Genomic DNA, 25525 nt, shown 5'->3' on the forward strand with positions numbered 1-25525 from the left:
GTTCCCCTTGCGCTGTTCCTAAAAATCCGATCCGATCCCTGACCCACATCAAGCATGCGCAGTTTGTACTTCCGCATTACATTTATTTACGTTTCATTGCATGCACAAAAAACGGGGCCGAGTGAACCCTTTTGCTTTGCTGTTGTTGTCTTTTTCGAGGTTGAGGATATCTTCAGATTTTTACATGCATCCCGAGTGATTACAGTTCAACGATAGATGTGAAATACGTAAGTCTGTAGATAGACAATCCTGGCACCCGTTATGGAGTGACTGTTCACTGACTGCCTACATTTTATTTGTGTTGGTGTAGCCTATTATTGTACAGTCAACAGTTCGTGTTATAGCGCGACCCGTGCCGTAGAACTGCGTACAATCGCGGTGCCCTGTAGTCCCATTCGTAACTATTTATGTAGCGAGTAAAGTACAAGTCGGCATGCAGCTACAAATTGATGCAATACTATAATAACAATAACATTAGAATTCTACTAACTCCCGTGATCGTTATGCTAATCAACTTTACCTCACTGATAGATAGACAAGCTACGTATGTATAATGTCAGTGGCATATGAGATGGTGGTCATGAGAGAGGATAAATAAAAATATAGACTATGCCTGCCCTTGGCCTTGTATTTTGAGTTGAACATGCCTCTTTTTTTCATTTTTTTTGTATTGTAATTTTACTTAGGCAAAGTGGGATTGGATTAGCCCGACCAGACGCCATGCTGGGCTGTGTATATTTAGGATTGGATGTGCTGTGTGAATGTGACTGCAATGTGAGTGTGACAGTACAGTATTCCAAGGGCAGTCAGTAGCTAGCATAGCATAGCATAAATACTAAAATAGTACTGTTCAGAAGTAAATTTAACTGCGAAACACAGCCGGCGTTCGGGCTGTGTAGGGAAGGATATTGAGTCACGGTAGAGGGTAGATTCGCAGGTAAACTCCAACTTAAGCACTCAAAATTTCTTCAATTTGAATACTTACAGATTTGGTCCAATTGTTGATATTACACTTGCCTGGGTACGTTTTGCTCCTCCAGTAGTCCCTTTCTGTAAATATTGGAGACTTTAAATGATCCAGTCAACAAGAGGAATCTGTGAGAATGACAACTGCTCCATACGACGGATTTGAAACCTGTGTGCATCAGCTAACCGGAGTGCAATGTAGCCTTATCACAAGGCCTTCTTGCTGTATTGCGTTGCTTACTGGGCGAATGAAGAAGCGATATCCCAGCCGAGCACGACAGCGTGAGAGCGAAAGGGCCTTGTCCAAAGGCGAAAAACATTGCGCCTTTCATGCATACTCATAACGGCAATGCGCTATGTGCCTTTGCAAAGGTTGTTTTGAAAAATGAAGGGAGGAACGGGAGAATAGAGATGGACTCGTAGAATAACGTCTTTTCAAGACCGTAGGGTCAGTTTCAAAGTGTGCAAGTGAACGGCAAGTATGAATTACATAAGAGACGTATGTAGAGTGTAAAAGTAAGCCTTTTGCTGGTGAAATACGTAACTTATAGAACCGCGAAAATGTGGGGTTGTATTCCAGCGTTTAGTGGCAGAACTCTTTCAACTCAGGGCGCTCCCACAGTATGACTGTGTACAAGGAGTACCGAGGGGTTATTAAAGTACCGAAGTAAATAGTAGTGTTTTATAGTAAGTCTGCTATGATGCAGTAACACAATAATGATCAACACTAGCATTTCTGTTTAGAATAAAAACAGCGATGTGCAAGTTAAAAATTATTCTTCAAGGTTTATGGCACTGTGGCACCTAGATTAAATATTCTGTTTATCCATTAACTTATAGTTTAAGGTATGAAAAGAGCTCAGTTTGAATGATCATGGTTATTTTTTTCTGATGACTCAAACCTATATGTATGTAGGTCCTATGTAGATGGTCTACCTACTACAATGTTTTTTCAACCTTCTGAACAAACCAGGATGTCATAGAGATCCTCAAAAATCAATTTTCCATATCTTTGAGTCCAAGAAAGAATGTTTAGAAAGAAAGGACAAAGCTTAAAGGGACTGTACAGTTCTGGTTTGAGGTGAGGATTTAGCTTTTAACATTCTGTGAGATATTCAAAAACCACTCTATGAGATGTAAAAGAGCATGCAATTCTAAGGGGTATGAAAAGTTTATTTGATGAAAATCGGTTTTGAAATGGCTGAGATATCCAAAAACAAGGTGAAACAAAGAGATCCTAATAAAAGGCGTGGCCTGTCGCCTTTTATTACTATCACTTTTTTTGGATATCTCAGCCATTTGAAAACCAATTTTCATCAAATAAACGTTGAATCCTTCTTAGAATTACATGCTCTTTCATATTTCATAAGAGGTTTCTCGTTATCTCACTTAGAAATGTTATAAACCTGAATCCCCACCTCAACCAGTACTGTACAGCCCCTTTAATCTGAAGGAGGAGGAAGAGAACAAAGAAGTTCTTTAATACCGTAAAACAAGGAATATTCGTGTGCATTGTAATTTTGCGAATGTCGTGAGCGCCGAGACTCGCAAAATTAAAATACATGTGAAAGTTCTTGTCTACACTGTATGCATTGAAGCCCAGTGGCAATTCGCAAAAATTTCATGCTGCGAAAAACGCCGTCGGCTCCAATTCGCGAAAATTTCATGCCGCGAATATATCATGTTTTACAGCATTGGATATACATTGTACTGATATGATACTGACTTGGATAGACCTTTATCTTTTTCTTTTCAACCAGTCATAGCTGAATGTATGGTAGGGTACTCAAATGAAAGGCTGGCGGTCCATCTCCTCTTTCAAACACCTTATAAGCTACACCTACCAGAGAGGGCGGTGTTGTGAACCAAGGACAACAGATCTAAGCCGACAACTTTCCACATCCCATCAGAAGTTCCTCCATCCATCGTTCTTGGCAAGTGATGATAGGAAGACTGCAGTAATGGCATCGTCCGGCCTCAGGAGAGACAGGAATATCGTTGCCCAGGACTACGACTATTTCCTTGTGCTAGATTTTGAGGCTACGTGCTTAGAGAATGAGAAGATACATCCACAGGTATTATATTTCTCTCTATTTTTGTTTGTTTTGTTTTTATCCTTAATTTGTAAATTGATGAATGGTGTTATCTGCGTGACCAAATTTGTTTTTAGTTTAAATATCAGCATCGGGATGATTTTAAGCTCTTTTATGTGTCAGTATCTTATTAAGTACTGTGATCATCTTGTTTCTTGTGATCATGTTGATTAGCATTTCAGGTCAACATCAAGAGTTATAGTACCACTAAGGCTTGTCCTGAAATTGAGAGTGATGAGTGAATTTTATACTAATTTTCTTTTGTCTTTCATGGAAGGCTTTTTTTTTTAATTGATCTTTCAGTCTACAGTCACCTTCTTTGTCTCATTAGCATGCTGCATCATTTCAAGCTTGCTTGACAACAAGCTCTCACTTTGTTTAAAAATACCAATATCTCCTCAAAATACAAGTGTACTTTCCAAGGACATGTACTTGCCTACAGCCAAAGTTAGAATGAAATTATAAATTGAATTGAAAATAAGAACCTACGTTATATTTATTGTTTAATACAATGTACAGCATGCGTAGTGTAAAGTAGACAGTACTTTCATCAGGTCATTTTTTTTTCATAAAAGTGTCTGGTACTGGGACATACAATATCAAATGATTTTTCTTCTATCAAATATCAATTTTGCAGAACATGGCTGTTCCTGCAATTTCATACTGCAAAAACCATCTGATAAATTTATAAAGAGCTAGCGTGTATGTGTGCATGCAGGCATGTTACATGAATCTGCCTCACAGAAACATGAAAAGGCACACCTTGTACAATATAATGGATAAGTACATATAATGTACTTATCCATTTACATGTTATATTGTCAATCTTTCATCCCCGCCATCTCAGGAAGTCATAGAGTTGCCAGTGCTGAAAGTGAGTGGGAAAACATTTGAGACAGAGTCAACATTTCACCAGTATGTGGAGCCACAAGTTCATGGCGTTGGAGATTTCTGCACAAAGGTAGAATAATTTGTGTCATCAGAGATATATTGCGTAGGGAAGCAAAACCCTATTTTTGTCAACTTTTTAAGATATGATGGAAAGCATTTAACATTGTCCCTCATGAAGAGTTTTGAAAGTTTCCGTATTGGATGGTCATATTATGATTTGTCATGTATGTGCATGAAAGTAACACGTGGATGCATCTACATCATGTGTAAATGCAAAGATTTATGTATATTTGTCGAAAATGCAAGTGCATTCAAAGTTTATGTACCTTAGAGGCCAGCAGTAAAAGAAAATACCTGTAGCGTACACTGTGTTCATTAAGTGTCTGGTTTGTTGTTTCCATTTTCAGAATTCTACAGTTTCTCCATGCTGTACATATATACACATGTATATCTATACCTGTTGGTACCCGTTGAAAGAACTCTGGTTAACACTGTACATACTAGAGATCCTTCACCCCCCCTCCCCTAGTGGGTAAATGTTGTCTGAAATGATCACAAAAGAGAGGGGAAATGTCATTAATTTAGAAGTCCAGTGTTAACTGCCATTGTCACAATTGCCCAGGATAAGATATTGATATCAATCTAATCTGTTCAGTCCCTCTTTCTCTCTCTCTCTCTCCTTCTCTCTCTCTCTCTATCTCTCTCTGTCTCTCTCTGTCTCTCTCCTGCCATTTGACATTTACCAGTTGACAGGCATAACACCAGAAATGGTTAAAGGTCAACCAACTTTTGCAGAAACATTAAAAGTGAGTTATCAACTCGGTATTGAATCATATATGTAGATGTACATTGTGGTATATTATGTCTGTGACATTGAATGCTTCTGTCTATTACAAATTACTTTCCAAGAGTAGACACTATTTGCTTTTAAAGGAGTATTGTAAATGTTTTTCTTTTGATTGTAGACGTGAAAATAGGCTGTCTGTGTATAAGTGTGTAGTACTGGCCACTTGTGAACTAATATGAATGTTAAAAAGCCTTGGGTTCTAAGCTGAATTCACTATCACAGACTAATATCTGCTACTTACAGACATGGTAAACATGGATTTTATTATAACTTTAAACATTGCATTTACATTCAATTGATATGGAGATTCTGAGTTCATAACTTACAATGTTCAAGTGTATTTGTTTTCTTGCAACTTTCCATATGTACTTGTACCAAGCCAATCAGACTCTCTTGTTTTGTACTCCAAGTTTTCATCAAAAGATGTTTAATATGGTATTTATAAAGATTTGGAAAGCACCCTTGCTGTTAAAAGGACAATGGTATTTGCACCCCCTCAGCAGTGATAATACGGTAATAACGATATCTTCTTATTATCATTTTCTTGCAATATGTCATGTGGCTAATGTTTTTTTTTCCCCTTAAGAGAATGTGCAGACATTTCACATTTTACATTATATTATTTTTCATAACAGAACATGCCAATGTATTGTCTCAAGACACCCCCTTATACATTGTACATAACAGGTAATCTTCTTCAGGCTGCACTGAAATGTTTTATAGTCACTGAAAAGAGATTGTGTAAGGCATAGAAGCCATTCACTTCAGATTTTACACTTGAATTGGCTTCCATGTGTTGTTGTTTGTTGTTGTTTGTTTTGTTAGTTTGTTTGTTTTTAATTCAGTGTGTGCCTGATTAGAACATCAATATCATAGTCTAGTGCATACATGTAGTTTTATCAAGAAGGATAATCAAAAAATGATCTGTTTGTCTCATGTTTCAAGCTCCTTAATGACTGGATGTTGCGTGAGGGACTACTGGATCCTGCTGTGAAGTCTATATTTGTCACGTGTGGGGATTGGGATCTTAAAACGATGTGAGTTTCATGCTTATTCTTAGTGTTTTACAGTTACTCCCGAAAATGTCTCATTATGCATATTGTTTGTGTTTGCCAAGATGCAGTCAAATCTGTCTTAGCAACCACCTGTCATGTATGACCACTAAAGACAATTCCCTCTGAGAGAAAAAGCATGTTGAATAACCTGTCTATAGCGGCCACCAGTCTAAAACAGCCGCTTTTTTGGTCTCCCTTTGTGTGGCCGCTATAGACAGATTTGTGTCGTGCATCATACATGTAATTTTACTGTTGCATGTATTATAGTGTCTAATTTTTGTCTACTAGATGGTAGTGTGAGGCAGTAGGCCCTATTTCATAATCAGATCTATTGTTGTTGCTCTAATCATTTGACATGTTAGACATGTTTAATGTGTTGAGAATACCTTCAACTCACCAGTATGCAAAATAGGTGGAATTTGTATGAGATGGAAAGATATTGTGTAATAGGGAGTTCACTCAGGCAGAAATACTGTTGCAAGATTTGTTATACTTCAAGGGGAAGATGTCTTATTAAGACACTCACACTTAGTTCATGTAATCATTGGTATGGTAGCATGATGATCAATTATCAGTTAGTCCTTCTTAACCTGATTCCTCAGACATAAGACAATCGTCAAATTCAAAATTTTGATCAGCTATTGTCGACTTTGCTTTGATTGTTAACTTGTTCAACTTTGTTATCGAGGCACTGTCTGACCCCAGGCAAACCTCTCTTTGATAATGGTTTCTCTTTGGAATCCTAGGTTACCAAGTCAGTGTGGCTATTTTGAGATTCCGTATGGATCATATTTCCGACAGTGGATCAACATAAAAAAGGTACGTAGGTACAATTTTTATATAACATCTTTAAAAAAAAACACCAAACACTCACATTAACCACTATAAGATACAAGTACTGCCATATTGGAAAATTATGTACATTTTACAGCCAGCCATGCTTACCTTGACTCAGTCAGGATTGAAGAAAATGGTTTGACTTAAACTGACTTTGCCTTCGAATTTACTTTGACTTACTGGTATTCAATGTTGGACTTTTTCATTGATGTTCAAAATGGCGTGTGTAATGCCAATTGTTTGTATGTATGTCACAGTTGTTAATTGATTCAAATGTGAATAAATGGAATGGAAATGGAACATCTTTCTTTTAACCATTTCAAAGGTCAGGACAGATCTAATCTATGATAAGATACTCATTAATGCATCAGGATGTGTTAGAATCTTTTCTTTTTTTTTACAACAAATTATTCAAGGTAAGTAAATTCAAAAGAATAGAAAGGCCTTGTCCACTGTTGTAACATGTTTAAATTGAATGTGGTATCTCTTCATCCATACAGTCCTTTGCAGTGGTGACTGGTCATTTCCCCAAGGGGATGATGCAGATGTTGGAGAAACTGCACCTAGAGCACGTTGGAAGACATCACAGTGGCATTGGTGAATGAAGATCCACTAGAATATGTTGACCCACTCCTCCCACAATTCTCTGAGAGCCTTTTAATGCCCTCAAACAAGATTCTTTTTGCAGGCCGACAGAAAACGGAAATGTTAATCTGCCTGTGCAAAAGCAGTCAATCTGTACATGTATCCCCTTTTCTATGGTCAGCTACATGTGCCATCAAACAATAAAAATATCAGTCTGGCACAAGGTATGAATAGAGCCTGCGCTGATGGGCTCACAAACTCTTTGTTAAACGCAAAAGAGGCACCTGAATGGGGTCAGTGAAAGCCAAAATCTACCGTGATTGCTATGTGCATCTTCATATGAATTTTATAGCAAAACTGATACACACTATACTAGAAAAAAGACAAATAATAGTGTAATACATGCAGTTTTCATCCAGAAAAAAACAGACATTGATAAAGGAAACTCTAATTTTTCAATCAAAGCCATTTTCTGAGCAGCATAAAACAAATAGACATGAATTTATGCCATGAATGTAGACACTCTCGTCTACCTTTTGGAAACCTTGTATACCAGGTTCCTGTAACGAACGGGTTCACAAAAATAATGGTGAAAATAATGATTACCAACAAGTAAAGAATAACAGAATGAATGAGAAAAATGAATGAATGAACAAATTGACAAATGAATGAATAAGCAGGAATATCCATTGATAAAGTGTGTGAAGATGCTTTACACAAGCAAAATTTTGGACAACGTTGATGTTTCACTGCCTAGCTATAGTAACTGACTGTTTTCTGCATAGAATCTAGATGCATTGTAAGCTCAGTTAAAGTCAGTCACCAGCCGGCAGTTGAGTATGATGCTTGTCATAATTCTGTGCAATTTATTAATTTATATATATATTTTTTTTATCAAATGCAGATGACTGTCGCAACATCGCCAACATCTTACGAGCTCTCGCCCAGAAGAGATTTAAATTCAAGCAGACTGGCAAGAGATGACAGGATTAGCAAAGACTTGATATGTGTTGATTTCTATTGAAAAATGTGATCCCCAATCACACAGAACACCTGTGAATGTTGCCAGAAAAGATTTCATTGAAGGTGAGGTCATATTTTGAAAAGAGGATATTCTCAGCTTCGACATGGTTATCAGCTCGTCAAAATTGGATGTGGAGAGCCACCAAAATCAATGATTGAAATTGAAATACCGGTATGTAGCAATTTCGTCTTTGAGAGAAGGGTTTGTGAAGACAAGGGTGTGTTGAAGTGCGTTTAGACACCCTCATTTTTTGCGTGGAACAGAAAGGTGCTATAAATCTCCGTGGCAACCAGCACGATGGGAATATTATGAGATTAACTCAAAATTTGGTACCGGTACACTAAATGGACACTTTTCTATTTATAACAATGACAATAAATCAGAGCTACAATTGTGTACAGCCTACCATCTTTAGAGTTTCTGCAAGGTCAGGTTGTAGCACACACTAGACTTCCGTATATCTCAAGAGTGGAAAATAGATCCAATGCTTCCTCAGCAGTCAGTTAAGATTAATAAATTGAAATTAAAAAGTCAAAAGATAGTCAAATCAAGTGCTACTCTTTCTGGCAGAGTCTCTTCATCTCGCGTGAAGGCCTTTTCATCTACGGTCAGCCAAATTGTTACATAAGAATTCAAGAATTTGAGACATCCTGGACAGAAGTGGGTATACCCGTATTTTGACTTGAAGTGACTACTGAACCTTTTTAACTGATAGTGTAAGTGAAGACCTCATCATCATATCACACAGTTGGAGGTACAGCACTCATTTAACTGAAATTAAAGGGAAAACTCATCATTCATTGTCCAATTTGAAGTTCAGAGATGAAATTTTATGCATACCGTTTTTATTTCCGCCACAAAGTGTTGCTGGAGGCATTATGTTTTCGGGTTATCCGTCCGTCCGTCCTGTCCGTAATCAATTTTGTGGATAGCGTAACTAAAAAACTGTTTGAGGTATCCTAATGAAACTTGGCATGTATATGTATGAATGGGCGAAGTTGTGCCTATCAACTTTTGGGTACACATTCTCAAGGTCAAAGGTCAAAAGGTCAAGGTCAAATGCTCAAAATTTCACTATTTCTCCCATATCTATTCAATGCCTGAAGGTATTTTCTTGAAACTTAGTGTATATATGTACTACCAAATGAAGATTCTCCAGAGAGAGTTTCGGGTCATGAGGTTAAAGGTCAAAGGTTAAAGGTCAAGTGAAAATGTTAAAATATCACCTTTTTTACTTATCTCGCAAATGGTTTGAGGTATCTTCATGGAACTTAGTATATATGCATGCACTGACTGGCAGTGATTATCTAGGGAATTTGAGGGTCATGGGTCAAAGGGCAGGGGGTCAGAGATCAAGGTCAACTTCTCAAAATTTTACAATTTCCCCTCATATTTATGCAATGCCTGCAGCATTTTTATTACCCAACAGAGATTCTCTTGGAAGTTTGTTGCCAAAAGGTCATAGGTCAAGTGAAAGTGCTAAATTTCACTTCTTCCTCCGTATCTCGAAAGTGACTTAAGGTACTATCATGAAACCTAGTACATATTTTACATATGCATGTTCTACCCGACAGTGATTCTCCTGGGAATTCTAGGGCCATAGGTCAAAAGCCAGGTTAAAATGCTATTATTTCACTATTTAATACTGAAATTTCTCCATACCTTGAAAATTACTCAGTGCATGAATTTATAAAAGGGTCAAAAGTCATCACGCATTGTCAAGACGTACTATAGACGTATTAGGAGAACCATGCATTATGGTGGAGGCATACCAGTCGCCACAGCAACATTTCTAGTTCAGTTCACATTACATTTGCATACCATCTTTTTGACAAAAACCCAATGACAGTTTGGGAGTCTTGCTAGAAAGGGCTGCTATCTTTAAAACCTCTGTTCCAATATTTTGCAACCAAAATGAAGATAATCCAACTTTGCCAGAAATCGTCTTCAAACTCCCATCATCTTTGGTTATGTTTTGTTTGTTTGTTTTTTGATCCAAGTGCACTTTCCTCACATGAGGTTAACTGTCATGTATATTGAAGAAAAAAAAGTGTGATGTTGTACTATTGTATTGTGAAACAATACATGTCGCTGTACAGTGTAATCCATTTAGTATTTCTCTATTTTAAGTCTTTAGTGAGTGATTAGAATTACTATGTACAATGTACAATTGTAGTAGCAATGGGGCTTTACTGTGGGAATAACAGCAAAATGAAGCTTGAGTAGAAAAAAAAGAAATTAAGTTATTTTTGCACCAAATGTACATCATTTCACTGCATCCAATGTAGAGTTACAAGCATCCATAATTTGCATTATCATTCTGTGGACATATAATGAATTGCAGAACCTGTGACATCTATTTTGCGTTACAGTTTGTGTTTTGAAGGCTATAATCCAGCCATGCAATCATGTCAGAGTTGGCCGTGTTGACAGTCGAATGTAGGCATTCAGTTCTGTTCATTGTGCTGTTGTGTCTTTCTGCAACAGTCTCGCATTGTTCTCATACAGTATCTCGTAGCATTGTATCTTTTCATTAGAGTAAACACAGCAAACCTCATCAAGGTCTCTGCAGTTCGTATGTTCTTGCATCATTTGATGCTCTTCAAATTTTGGAATGATTCATGTAGCACACATTGCTAGGGGGAAAAAAAAGTTTGACCGCTTTGGAGTCAATACATGTACACTGTATGTATTTCTCTACCAGGAAGTGTCGCAGGATGCAATTATGTTTTTGGGTGTCTGTCTATCCATCCTTCCGTCCGTCCATCCATAATAAATTTTGTTGATGATGGTACTTGAGAAATGTTGAGGTAATCAAATGAAACTTCTCATATTTATGCATGAGTGGACTCAGTAAGTTGCACGTATCAACTTGTGGGTGCACATGCTTGGCATCAAAGGTCAACTTTCAAGGTCAAATTCTAAAATTCCACAATTTCTCTTGTATCTCTGCAATGCCTGAAGGTACAGTCAACCTTACTTTATCCATAAGTCGACCTCGCATAAGTCAAATACTCACCTATTAAAGTCGAAGTTCTTTTCAAGTCCTCTTTAAATTCTATTGATTTTAATCCCTCATAAGTCCAATTTTCTCTAAGTTGAAGCTATATCTGATGAAAGTTCAAATTGATTTGATTTAGGCAAGAGGTTGACTGTATTTTCATGAAAGTGTGTTTATATGTAGTACCAGATATAGTACCATGATCTCTGTATAAAAGAATGGCTCCAAGTATCTTCATAAAACTTTGACACTGATTCTCTCCGGAAGTTTTGGGTCATGGGGTATAGGGTCATGGGTCATGTTAAAATGCTATAATTACTCTTTGTAATGCTGAATTTACACTGTTTTCTCCATGCCTTGGAAATGACTCAAGGTTTACACTTAATTGAACTTGGTACATACATGCAATACCACTCAATGATTCTGTAGGGAAAGTTTTTGGCCATTAATGGGTCAAAGGTCAGGTGAAAATGCTTATATTTCAATATCATTTCATGCACCTTGTACTTTGAAAATGGCTCAAAGTGCTCCATGGTTGCTTTAATGATGGAGGTTCTCTCTTGATGAGGAGAAGTGTCTCCCCCCCCCCCCTTCCATTTACATTGCCCAATCAGTCTCTTAAGTTTCTAGTTCAGTGATACGGTTCTCTTAAAGGGATAGTACAGTTTTGGTTGAGATGAGAATTAGGCTTTTCAATTTTCGCAAGATACCAAGAAAACACTTATGATATAGTACAGAGCCTACCATTTTAAGAGGAATTCAAAGTTTATTTGATGAAAATCGGGTTTGGAATAACTGAAACATCCAAAAACAAAGTAAAACAAAGCGATCATTACAAAGTGTGGGTCCCACACTTTACTAGAATCATTCTTTTTTGGATATCTCAGCCATTTCAAAACCAATTTTTATCAAATAAACGTTGAATTCCTCATAAAATTGCATGCTCTTTCATATTTCATATTAGATTTCTCTCTATCTCACCTAAAAATGTTAGAAACCGGAAATTAGGTCTCAACCACAACTGTACGATCCCTTTAAAGGACAAGCCCACCTTCACAGTCATGTGGATTGAGTGAATGCAGCAGTACTAGTACAGAACACATCAGTGAAAGTTTGAGGAAAATTAGACTATTAGTTCAAAATTTATGAAATTTTGAAGTTTCTACTCAATCACTTCTGGATGAGAAGACTGCTACAGCTTGTGATGTCACCTGTGTAGAACGATATAAAGAAAATAGAAATAAAAATAAACATATTTTTACTTTTCTTGAGTAATAAGAAAAGGCCTGCCTTGCCTCTTCCAGAAGGCAGGGGGAATAATATTACCCTTCACATACGTCAGAGACAATTCAAGGAAATGTGTACTTTTTTTCCAAAAATAACATTTTCTTTATATTTTCCTTGTATCGTTCTACACATGTGACATCATACACTGCAGTAGTCTTCTCATCCAGCACTTTCACTGATGTGTTCTACTAATATTGCTGCATTCACTCAATCCTCATGTATATAAAGATGGACTTGTCCTTTTAAGTTTCTAGCAGTATGCTTCCATGTGCAAATGTTTTATGTGTCATGTGTGTCTAACTGGTGATTCATATGATTACACTGTATTCCATTTTTTTTTTCATTGTTGTACTATGCAATGTGTAGTAGCAGTGCATTGTGTCAAGAGTGATCATGAACCATCAGAATGTATAAGTTACTTCTGTAAATGATGTGAACTATTGCATTAAATTACAACTGCATTTAATCAAACTCTTCCAGTTGAGCTTCATTTTAAAGGGGATGGCTAGTAACTGATCAGTGGGAATCAGTGGAAATGTTGAGGGATGATTGTTCCAATCCGTGTGGGATTCATTTAAGAGAACATTATATATCTACTGTTGTGTGAGAATTATTTGCTTCAGAACGGTCTCATATTCAAGTAATGTGCAGATTAATGCCCCGTCACTGACCAGGCACGCTTACCTGGAAACATTAAACTGCACATTACTTGAATATGAGACCATTCTGAAGCAAATAATTTTCACACAACAACAGATATATAATGTACTCTTCAATCAATCCGACAAGGATTGGAACAATCATCCTACAGCATTCCCACTGATTCCCACTGATCAGTTACTAGCCATCCCCTTTAATTCAAAGGGAATGAAACCCCAATATATATCAATATATGAACATATATATATGAAATATATATATATATGGATAGAGTAAATGCATTAATATTAGTAGAACACTTTCTTTATATCATTGTCCTGCTGTGACATCACAAATTATTGTACAGTGTAGTCTTCTTATCCAGTGACTGCAACACTGAAACTTCAAAAATTTGTCTATTTTGAACAGATTAATCAGATTTTCCTCAAACTGCACTGATGCCGTGTTCTACTAACACTTCTGCATTTACTCAATCCACATGTATATTTGAGTTTAATTTGAATTTTGAGTTTTGTATCTTGACATTATAGAAATATGGCAGTTCATGTGCATTATGCAGTGTGCTACATGTATAAAGAAATTACATGCTCTTATTGTGCTGAACTCCTGTAGACCAAAATCTCGGCAAAGCCATAGCTCTTGCAAGTTCCATTATACTCTATACAGTGTACATAAATATTCCGCTACGGTGAAGTGAAATGAAATGCATGATTCTACCAGAAGCCAAGCCACTTTTGAGGAACTGATGTATTGAGCAGTTTTCATGTTTTCATTTCAAGGCTTGACTCTCAAAGGATGATGGTTTAATCCCAAATTTGTTAAAGAGAACAAAAGGCAACCACACCAAACACATCTTAGCTTTTCCTGCATGGATGCCACAACGTCGAAGCAACATTAGCTTGAAAAGTCCATCATTCACTGTATCGTGTTTTCACAAACCAGCACAAGTTGACATGCATGACAAAAATTTGCAACTTGGGCACATGTTGACTTTGCTACTTGGAAGTCATAAAAGATAACTGGAACAAAAAAGAAGAAAAATATTAATTGCATCATTTGAGGTTTACTGCTAATGGAGTACATGTATATAAAGATTTCTGGGTTGTCTTATAATGTTGGAAGTGCCCACTGATCTCTATAAATAGAGATCAGTGGATGTGCCATTATGCAGGCCCCCAAAGTCTGTTGCCCTTAGTGGAAAATGTCCAGTCTACGAGGGCATCATTTCAGTCATCATCATCACGAACAAGCATTCGGCACAGTGATGGATCAAGCAAAGACACGCAGCCTCAATCTGTCTTCAACACAAACATTGCTCAAACTTAAAGGCATTTTCTAAAATTAAAAATGAAATAAACTGATGTCAATGCAGATAACATGTATTTTACATGTGTGGCACTGTGTAAATGTACTGAAGTAGCATGGCTAATTTCTGGCATTTTCAGTGTGAGACCAGGACAAAACAAAACAGACAAAATATGAAATGGCAGATTACAGTACTGGATGATTCAAATCATGTTTGGTGGTTTTATTTTGCTGCCAAATAAGGGAAAAAATGATAATTTCACTGTGTACTCTGTCAAGTACAACTGTTCTTATTATCTTTAACAGATGGGTACATTTTCAAGTATTATACAACACATAAAGAGAATGTAGCTATCCAATTGGTTGATTGCCCATCATGTGACATTCAATTAATTAAAGTACTATCGCATGCTTGTGCAATTTCATTTGAGCAAAAATGGATGGCGCATGGCTGACGTCACCAATTTCATTGACTCCCGTGTTAAACTCACAATTGACTCAAAGTTTTTGTTCCATTGCATGGCTCTGATGTCACAATAAACAAACATTTGCTGCGCGTACTCAACAATTACAAGCGCACTAGACAGTGCAATAGGAATTCAGTACAGTACTTTCCAAGCATTTCAAAACAACAACAAAAACTGAATTAAACAGAATGTCAGCCTACATTAGCCATTCCAGAAAAGCAACATCATCTTTAAACAATGTCCTGTCTTCTTTTCTCATGCTCCATTTAGGTTCAGATCAGTGAAATCAATACAGTATCAATTAGTATGCCTGATTATTATGACTTTTATACACAGTAACTTTGGTCTTGCAAAAGACCACATAGTTGTTCCACTAATAGTCCTACCATCAACTTCACAAATATTCTGATCTCACAGGTTTTACAGAAACATGAACTTTGGTTCTCTCAAGCTCAAAATAACATCAATCTGAAATATTTCAAGTGTAATATATGTAACCCTGTATTGGGTTAGAGCTGGTAGTAAAAGCGTAGCACAGAACTGCACAAATATTACACCATGATTTGATTGACGTAACGTTGTCAATGTGAAAATTCAAAAATCTTACATGAGCATCACGACAGAAGAGAGGAAAAAAGTAAGATGCCACGAACAGAAAATGAGAAAGTAAAGAGGTGATTACAATAGCCGGGTTCACACGTACAAAATAGCGGGATGACGATCGCGATCCATATCTCGAGTTTTTTTGCGAGCGTCCACACGTAGCAAATTAGTGAGGAGAGGAAAAAAGTAAGATGCCACGAACAGAAAATGAGAAAGTAAAGAGGTGATTACAATAGCCAGGTTCACACGTACAAAATAGCGTGATGACGATCGCGATCCATATCTCGAGTTTTTTTGCGAGCGTCCACACGTACCAAATTAGTGGGATAGCAATCGCGATCGGTATCCCACTAATTTGGCGAGCGTCCACACCTACCGAATTATCCCACTAATTGCCGATAGAGATAACAGCAAAGCCTGCAAACTTGGTCACACAGCGCCCTCCTCTATCACTGCCTCCGCGCACTTACCTTTGTCCATTGTCTTTTACGCGTCAGTGGTGTGTTTCGCGCGCTGTTGTTGTTGTGCTCCAAAGAGGTGAAGGACCTCTTCGCAGAGGCCTTGCTGTTGTGATGTGCGCATTGCATGATGGGATGTAAAACTCGAGATTCTAATCCCGACCGTTCACACGTACCAGCGCCAATTATTACCGGGGCCAATTATCCCGCTAATTGACGAACCAGCGCAAGATTTCATGGGATTAGCATCGCGATGCTTATCCCGCTAATTTTCGGGTTTTTTCTGTCCACACGTGCAAAAAACTCGGGATGACGATCGCAATGCAAATCTCGAGATTTGTATCCCGCTAATTGGTGTACGTGTGAACCCGGCTAATAGGAGAGGAAGCCAATGAGGAATGTTTAGGAATCGAGTTGAGAAAGGAAGGAATGTAAGGAACTTGGAAAACAACTGACAAATTAATACATATACAAAGCGAATGATGATAGAAGAGGGAGAGAGAGAGAGAGATACAGAGAGAGAGAGAATGTATACAATGTAGATATAGAAGGAAATTGAGATATCATCCGATTAAAACTTTGGACGAGATTGATGTGGCCAGATGTAAAAATCTTCCAGGGAGGAATTTCAAAATGACACTAAATTTTGAGCTGTGACTGAATACAGACATTTCAAGAGCCATCTCATCTTTTCACCATACAGACAAACGAAGAAACGAAAACAAAAAAAAGAGAACTCTTCTGCTTCAAGATCAGATGGGAGTATGATGTTGCTTTCTACTATAAAATACCAAACTAGTATTTCACTCATGATTAAAAATCTTTCTTACAACTTTGTATGATGATTTATCCCACATGGATTTACCAATGAATATCTACACTGATAGGTTTTGCTATTAAATATCTGCCTTCATCACAGCAGATTTGTCTTCTCTTATTTGATATTTGCTGGGCTAGAGAATAAATTTTACTTGATATTTGTCAAGAACTAATTTTGACGAATTTACAATATGATTGTGGTAGCAAACATATCATTGGTTACCGGTTGATGAACTGAACCTACATAGCAACTCCAAAGTGACAACTACAGGCCCAAAGAAAGTAAAGGGAAGACCTCTTTATAAGTTACGCCTTATCATGACTGGAATCAGAGAACAGCTTGATAGTATTCCATTTGGAACACTAAACATATGCCATACATCATGTCTCCTGGTATTCAGCAATCCCAGACACAACAGATTACGAAAGAGGCATTATGTTGCCCCTTTGGCCTATGACCTGCTCACCAGTGCTCATCATCACAAAAGCTATGTATCATTCTATCTTGAACACAGATGCACTCTTGCTGTGCCTGATCGAATGTAGAACAATGCCACCCAGTGTGAGAAAACGTGTGCCTTTTCCAGCACTGTGGTTATATTGACATCTTGGGGTGTGATCTATAACCATCCGACATCTGTCCACATGAGATGCTGGGGTACACCTCAAAACAGCACTCTCTCATGATCTAGTCAAAATAGCTGACTGAATACCAGCACAGCTGGATCTGCTGATGTCTTTGCACATGGCAAACGGTCGTCATCTTTCATCGCAGCTTGCCAATTGTCCATTCAGAAACCGGCCAGTGCATCGGCCAAGCTATTGACCATTTCTTTCATCTTCTCCTCTGTCATGTGCTCCGAGCATGAGAGTGCGTTGACCACGGCGATGGTGGCTGAGATCGTCTTGGCGCGCACCCAGATCCGTCCATTCATGCCCAGCGCAATCTCAAAGGGGATTCTCTCGCCTAGAAGCCTTATGAGGGGCCAGTCTGGTGAGAGGAGTCTGCAATGATAACAGTATGAGATGGTAACAATGTGGCTTCTGTACTACTCTTTCTCATGCAGTTCAGTTCCACTGCAGCAGGGGCCGAGTGGGACGCTGCACACAAAAATCTCTCTGCCGTCCAGTGAGATCAAAACATGTTTGACACACAACACTTTTTGCAAAATACAGAAATTTCAGGAGGATGATTTGGACCATTGTAAAAAGCAACTAAATGTGAATCATTACCAAAATTTATAGTGTATCAAAATATGTGCTCATGATATTTCTATTTTCCCAGCTGTTTGAGAAGTTTCTCTCACACAATTCATGCAATATGGATGTACAAGAAGATAACAAGAAAAAAAGAGGAATAGAAAGTTTGTAAAAAATCTTCGTTATTTGTTGCCACACATTTCAGGCTATCTAAGAACGTGATTTAAGCTACGCAGTTTTGTGCCAAAAAGTACTTTCAAAGAAAAATGTATGGCACCTTCTGAAAACCTTTCAGTATAGGCACATACACTTGTTTGTAGAAATTCCTCTACAATCAGCAGGGGGTGGGAGAAATACATATGATTAGACAACCCTACTACTTTAATACCTCCTGACAAGTCCCAAGGTACACTGGAACATGAACCCTTCTGTGCCAACAGACCCCAAGTCCTGGGATCTCCCACTGCTGTCAATGCACACCAGCTCAGGCTCCATATCCCTGTTGGCTACCAGTAGCTTGGCGTACAGTACATCTCCAACCTACAAGTGGTTCAAAAAATTTTTAGAAAGCAAAATCTGAAACTCACATGATGGTGTTCTGCTCGGAAAGATTGTAAAAATGACAGTTATAATTGGCTGTGATGAGGTGCAGAGAACAATGGTTCATCACTGCATCTAATGTTTTGAGCAGGCCATTGGTGAGTTTTGTGCAAGACAGTACCATATTACCCAATCTTTTCAGGTAACTGTTTGAGGAATAGTACCATAATTACAGACCAGTTGATGCTTTCATAACATTTGTGGCTCGGTGACCTTTCATCACATTTTTTTCTTTTTTAAGTTTGTAGTGAATATTGTGAAGCCATTAAAAAACATAAAAACATGTAGAATGTTAGGTAAACAAGATTTATCAAAATCTGAGCAATTATCACTTTTGAATTTTATTACTGTCAGCTAACATGGATTTGGTAGCACACGACCCATTAATCTATTAGGTCAACCTCATGAAATTGATTCCATAATCTTGTGACAACTCCAACACACCTTACACACAGAGAGTATATAGAGACATGGAGGAAAATTGCATTAACAGCATCATTGTTATCTCCAAACTGCATGAAAGACGTACACTGTAATAAAGCTAAAAGTAAAATACAGACATTGGTCTAAAATTTTATGACATATACTTTACTTTATCGTAATATTAGGTGAAAACTGGGGAAAACAATAATAAAGGCAACACTTTACCATGTCAACATGATAAATATGACTTTATCTCGGTTGAGCCCATCTTTTGCTTTATCAGGGCATTCTAGGGCAAGTCCAAGATAACACGCGCGTTACGTATGGGACATTCAGAGACTTTTATGACCTGAAAAATAGTGTTAATGGCCTTTGATCATATTGAACTTTATCATGGTGATGGATATCTAGGAGAAGTATAATCATGTAAAAAATTGAGAAAAATGACCTTGACAATTATATTCTAGAAGAGAAAATATGTGCCGTTATGTATGGGACCAGAAAAATTTTGTTTTTTTGAACATTTTTTTCAACCTCAAAACTCTCTGAAAGTATTTCATTCTACAACTTGTAACTCACTGTGATGAAAGTCACAACACTCAAGATTATCACAGGTAAGTTTCATGTCATTAGGCAAAAAGCTCTAATTACAGGTTCTAATTAAAGACAGACATGACGTGTTACGTATGGGACAGTTACGTATGGGACACTTTGTCCCCCATTCATTTAGTGTGTGGAGAACCATGTTTATGGGTATTTTGCATAATTATTGAAGTAAAATCAGTTGAAACTACTCAAATACTGATCCAGATTGTCAAGGAAACAATATTCCCCAAATATTCACCATCATAGTCATATTCAATCATATTTTCATATTTTTATGACCAATCTGAGTATGCATGCCCTTTGTCCCCCATTCGTTTAGTGTGTGGAGAACCATGTTTATGGGTATTTTGCAAAATAATTCTGCAAAATACCCATAAACAAATTTTTGCATAATTATTGAGGTGGAATCAGTTGAAATTACTCAAATACTGATCCAGATTGTCAAGGGAACAATATCCCCCAAATATCTACCATCATAATCATATTCAATCATATTCTATATTTTTCATGACTAACCTGAGTATGTATGCCCTATTTTTTATCAGGATAGTTACTACTAAAAAATTGAATAGTTTAAAGTGTTTACTTCCATTGAAGAAGGGCAGTTTGCCATTTAGTTTCAATAAAAAACAACTTGACACAAGAAATATTAATTTCAATAGATAAGCAATACCTGCTGCGTGGAATTCCAGTAATCGAGTAGATGTATGATGTCTGTCTAGCAGTCAGGTCATTGATTTGATTCACACCTCAGTATGTATGTACCCATTAATTTTGTTGTGGCTGCTATTGAAAACTGAATAAGGACAATTTGTGTATCACTTGCAATTTAAAAAAAATCATTTTACTTTATCTTTTTTTTTTGATATCACAACCGTTTCAATTTGGATCTCCATCAAATTAACTTTGAATTCCTATAGTCTTACAATTGTATGCTCTTTAGTAATTCATATTATTGGTTTCCAGTCATCTCATAAAATGTTGAAAACTGAATCCCCATTTCTACAAAAACTATACCATCCCTTTAATGCTGATTTTCATTGTGTATTTTGCCATCTTCCCCTCCCCCTTTCTGAAAATTGTTCAGTCAAGTTCATGTATTGTTTCAAGTGTCTATAACTCAAAAAGTAGCTACAAAGTTGGGATGCTTTCTTCAGGATGATTGACCATTTGTGTACAGAGAGACCTTCCCAGCTAGCTACAGGAATTCACATGCAATATATATGAGGATGTCCCATACGTAACCCATTTGTCCCATACGTAACATTATTTCAATGCCTTATAAAAAAAAATTTCTTTTACTGTTTTTTCTTTTTTCTATGGTATTTAATTTCTCTAAACAATAAATTAGAACTTTCCAAAAGGGCATTCAAATAACCTTAGCAATTTCAGAAAAAACCTAAAAAAATGACCTCATTTTGTTACGTATGGGACATCTCATGATAGGACACGAGCTAATTTGCATAATCATTTGCATAATCCCTAAATTTTCATACCAAGTTAAACTATTTGATGAACTTCTTATGTCCACATATTAATCAAATATCATTTGCTTTCCTTTGGATAAATATTAATTTTTATAAATGTCCCATACGTAACGCTGTGTTTTACATTTATGCAAATGAAGCCCTTGAAATTTGCATAAATTTACGTAATATAATTTTTTCCTCCATGGAAATCAAAACTTCAACTCATAAGCTTCAAAATGATACCAAATATGTCAATATTGAGCAAAGATGAAATTTTGCCTTCTGAGGGGACCTTATCTTGGACTTGCCCTCTACTCACTTGTACATTCGGTCTGTTCCTCTTGGTTGCGCCCTCAAAAGCCAAGTAGGACAGGATGGCCTGTGCACTTCCCCCTATATCCACACGAAATATATCTCCAGCCTTCTGCGTCACAATGCCCAGCACTTTGTCCCCTTTGGCAGGCACATACTGTCGGGTTAAAGGGAAAGAAAGATTGTGTCAGAGAAAATATTCTAAAAACCCACTACAATCTCTTGCATGCTATGCTTTATTGAATTACTAGTAGAGACACTAGGATAATATCTCTAGTATTACATTCGGTTCAAGAATTCACTCAGAATGAAGATTTTGACATACGGTATTAATGTGTTTGTTGTAGTATTGTTGAAGGTATCATTTGCCAGAATTATGATCAATACATGAATGTGTAGTTTGCATATCACAAACATGGTTGGTGAAAATGTTGTGCATAATGCCTTTTATCTTTTTCTTTTGTTCAACTTGCATGCTACTTGTTGGGCCCCATCGACCATCCCAACTATGAAGAGTATGAATAGAGTAATAAATTACTACCAGTTTTCAGCCACCCTCCAGAATCCGGACACTGTCACTAATCACAGCTAGCAAATTCTATTGTCACAACACACACATATCACATTATTTCACATACTGGCACTGTCATTCACAACAGGAAAGTCCCCAAGTCACCCCCCAAAAATCCAACCAGTCGAGAGTGCTCGTGTTCGTTACGAGGGCGACCACTGCATTAGCATAGACTTTGCACGTAAAACGTGCATCTATTATGGATGTGAAAAGTCTCCCACCGGCAACACTAACACCAGCACCGAACTTGAAATGACGAAAATGTTAATCCCTAGGGGCTAGTGTTGGTCAATGGCGAAAAGCACGTAAATCGCTAACACAAACGGCAGAGCTCGGTTCAGCAGACAACATTCAACACCGAGCCCAGCATCAGCAACTGGAAATACGTCATAATTTTGAGGTCAAATCCCAACTCCGACGTGATTTCAAGTGCGGTTTTATCGCCGGTGGTAGTGCTAGTGCTAGCCCCCGAATAACAGCGTTAAATCGAGCTCCAACACCGACGGTCAGATTAACGAGGTGATACCGATCAAAATTATCGATCACCAGCACTAGGTGTTGGAATCACAGCACCGCGAGCTCTGCGGGAATTGCGTGATGAAAAAAGTGATTGTGCGTAATTACAGTCAAATATTAAAAGATGTAGCCAAAATTTCTTAGTTTTAGAGACATAGTGAGGAAGACAAATGCCACAAATTTCATCCACTCCCCAAATCTTAATTTTGCTCCCAGGCTCAGATTTATATGGCCATGTCTGGAGTGTTTGTGTTCTTTACGTGGGCGACCACTGCATTATGCCATTAGCATATACTGTAAAAGTGGATATTTTCGCGCGACGAATTTTTCGCGCTCGGCTGGATAAGAAGAGTGTCGCATGTTTTTAATTCCGCGGAATCACGACAGCACGTGGAGGATAACAGGGCAAACAAAAATATTCACGTGCTTTTATTTTCGCACTAGTTTCTGGTTGCGCGAAATGCGCGAAAATTTCAACACCGCGAAAATTTCCACTTTTACAGTAGACTTTTGCACGCACAGTGTAAAACGTGCATCTATTATAATTCATAGATGTGAATAGGACACATAGGAGTCTCGCACGGCAACGCTAACACCAGCACCGAACTTGAAATGACAAAAATGTTAATCCCTAGGGGCTAGTGTTGGTCAATGGTGAAAAAGCACGTAAATCGCTCAAAAAATCGTCGGAGCTCGGTTCAGCAGATCGCAGACGACATTCAACATCAAGCCCAGCACCAGCAACCGGAAATACGCCATAATTTTGAGGTCAACTCCAAACACCGTCGTGATTTCAAGTTCGGTTTTATCTCCGGTGCTAGTGCTATCTCACTAGCACTAGCACCGAACTTGAAATCACCCAGTGTCACTGTCAGTGTCCAAAAACTGGTGAGGTTTTACTCTAACTATAAGTCTAACGAAAGTCGTTAGACCTAGTTGTGAATGATTATGGCTGCAAATCATCCCCCAATCGATCTCGAATAAGGTTGCAATTGATTCAAATCCATCCTTTAAAAAATACAAAAAACCCGCGATATCAAAAACTTTTTTAATGGATCGCAAATCTGTCAGAAGCAGGGATGCCAAGTTCAAAAAAAAATTTATGGTACGAGTGAGATTTCATGACTCGGCATCTCGGTATGCGAATGTGCGGCGAGCGAGGGTGTGGGAGGGGCTTTTCACCCCTGTGGCCTCCCACGGTAGGGAGCTTTTTTTTCAATTTTTAGCTCTTAATGGTGCGATCAGGTGCATACTTAAGAAAAAAAGAAAAAAGGGAAATATACCTTCAATTGCAATTATCACTTTCATCTCTTGAGCTATGCTCATTATTATAATATAGCTAGGCCCAAGTTGCAGACTTCACCCGATGCGTGAGAAAAATGGGTGTCATGCGTGAGATTGTGAGATGGCCCCTAAATGCTTGAGTCTCACGCAGAATACGTGAGACTTGGTAGCTCTGCAGAAGTTCTTGCTGCATGCTACTACACTGTACTAAATTTTGATTGCTAGTGCAGCAATGCAGTGCCAGTCGCAGTGTCTACACAAAGTTACTCGTCTTTGCTCACAATAGTCCCATGTACCGATTATTTTGTTGCCTAATAACGATCCTTACCCTCTTTTGATGACAGTCAATCCAAAACACGTTCGGTTTCTTACATTTTAAGAATCCGGACTTTGTCGAAATTATCTTTTCACCATCTTGCCTCAATCCTGGCCCAAGAGTAATATCTCCCTGTCCCACTTGGTTGTCTTTAATCCTGTTTGTAGCATCATCACCAGGCATGAGAACCTCACGTGTGACAGGAATGGAATCCGCCATCGCGTACGAGTGAAGTGTCTTTTCAATTCAATCATTTGCCGAGCGACAGCGCCATCATACGTTTAGTGTGAGCACACTGTAAAACTTTGGCGCCCTTGATAACTCGTGGGATGATACTAGAATCTAGTAAGCTTTTAGGTCTATTTTTCTTTCTTTCTTTCTTTCTTTCTTTCTTTCTTTCTTTCTTTCTTTCTTTCTTTCTTTCTTTCTTTCTTTCTTTCTTTCTTTCTTTCTTTCTTTCTTTCTTTCTTTCTTTCTTTCTTTCTTTCTTTCTTTCTTTCTTTCTTTCTTTCTTTCTTTGTAGATATGCGGGGGGGGGGGGGGTGATGATAACCTGTGGATGTTGCTAAACATGTACTTAATACATTAAGGTCTATTACATGAACTCTAAACTGCTTTTAGTGACAAAGGTGAAATCTGCCACAAGACTCCGCCGAGAATCAAAGAGATTAGATAGCATAATTATTATCATAGATAAAAGTCCAGTCGTCCTGGACCGGTGGAAGTTATTGCTTGAACACATTCTATCAGATGTGATAACTATTAGTCTTGCCTTTTCCCATGGAAACCTGTCATCATAGGATGTTCAATTGCGATGTTAAGATAATAGATCTAAGACACAGGGACAACCTCAGAGGTAGTTCTTTGAGGACCCCCCCCCCCCCCCATAATGATTTTTGTCTCGCCTATCGTGAAGAATTGGAAAGAAACCCTGATAATAGGATTGTGTCCTTTCAGGCGGTTACTTTCCTCATGCAGTTAAGGTTTATGAAAAACAGAAATGAGTTGTCAGAACGTAAAATGTGACATAGCAGCGGGCCCACGCTAATCAAACTTGTTGATAACCGCGAGCAAGGAAATGAGTCGCGACTTCAACGTCAAGTCTTTGAAAGGACGATGTGACTTTGGGGTAAATCTAGCTATTGTCAGTATTGAATCGGAAATAACACATGTCCTTCGCCGCTTGAAAAAGAAAATAAACAAACAGGGGGAGACTGTTGGGGATTGTTGGATATATCCCACAATAGGTAAACGTTCTCGGACAAAAATGAAAGTTATCGTCTAGACCAACTGATACGTGACGCGCCTGCATGCACCGCCCACGAGACGC

At 37.9% G+C, this 25525-nt stretch overlaps 2 protein-coding genes across 3 annotated transcripts; one reads left to right on the forward strand and one right to left on the reverse strand.

The window, feature by feature from the left end:
* Nucleotides 1–116: 116 nt before the first annotated feature.
* LOC139710875 (ERI1 exoribonuclease 3-like) lies at nt 117–9896 on the forward strand. 2 transcript variants are annotated; one of them, XM_071622798.1, is made up of 8 exons: nt 117–227; nt 2727–3041; nt 3907–4020; nt 4697–4756; nt 5743–5834; nt 6599–6671; nt 7190–7286; nt 8179–9896. In XM_071622798.1, exons 2-8 carry the CDS (start codon nt 2757–2759, stop codon nt 8256–8258), a joined length of 801 nt encoding a protein of 266 aa, XP_071478899.1. In that variant the 5' UTR covers nt 117–227; nt 2727–2756; the 3' UTR covers nt 8259–9896. The 2 variants fall into 2 exon arrangements, with proteins under 2 accessions (XP_071478899.1, XP_071478900.1); XM_071622799.1 differs by having other exon boundaries at nt 127–227; nt 2801–3041.
* A 6944-nt stretch (nt 9897–16840) lies between these two features.
* On the reverse strand, nt 16841–24405 carry LOC139710881 (exosome complex component RRP40-like). The gene is made up of 4 exons (XM_071622805.1): nt 24208–24405; nt 21516–21665; nt 18487–18638; nt 16841–17903 (listed from the first exon to the last, which is right to left on the reverse strand). Exons 1-4 carry the CDS (start codon nt 24376–24378, stop codon nt 17690–17692), a joined length of 687 nt encoding a protein of 228 aa, XP_071478906.1. The 5' UTR covers nt 24379–24405; the 3' UTR covers nt 16841–17689.
* Between the last annotated feature and the right edge of the window lie 1120 nt (nt 24406–25525).

Source organism: Diadema antillarum, unplaced genomic scaffold (genome assembly GCF_040938485.1).
Source record: "Diadema antillarum isolate AM-2024a unplaced genomic scaffold, OU_Dant_1.0 seq00001584_RagTag, whole genome shotgun sequence".
NCBI classification, from domain to species: domain Eukaryota; kingdom Metazoa; phylum Echinodermata; class Echinoidea; order Diadematoida; family Diadematidae; genus Diadema; species Diadema antillarum.

What these genes read in the sequence shown, in the direction of transcription:
- LOC139710875 (XM_071622798.1), top strand. Translation starts at nt 2,757, where the DNA reads ATGAAAGGCTGGCGGTCCATCTCCTCTTTCAAACACCTTATAAGCTAC. An exon ending in TTGGAGATTTCTGCACAAAG is followed by an intron (nt 4,021 to 4,696) that starts GTAGAATAATTT and finishes GACATTTACCAG; the next exon opens with TTGACAGGCATAACACCAGA. An exon ending in AGTGGATCAACATAAAAAAG is followed by an intron (nt 6,672 to 7,189) that starts GTACGTAGGTAC and finishes TCATCCATACAG; the next exon opens with TCCTTTGCAGTGGTGACTGG.
- LOC139710881 (XM_071622805.1), bottom strand. Translation starts at nt 24,378, where the DNA reads ATGCCTGGTGATGATGCTACAAACAGGATTAAAGACAACCAAGTGGGA. An exon ending in TTGACTGTCATCAAAAGAGG is followed by an intron (nt 21,666 to 24,207) that starts GTAAGGATCGTT and finishes TTAACCCGACAG; the next exon opens with TATGTGCCTGCCAAAGGGGA. An exon ending in GGAACAGACCGAATGTACAA is followed by an intron (nt 18,639 to 21,515) that starts GTGAGTAGAGGG and finishes AACCACTTGTAG; the next exon opens with GTTGGAGATGTACTGTACGC.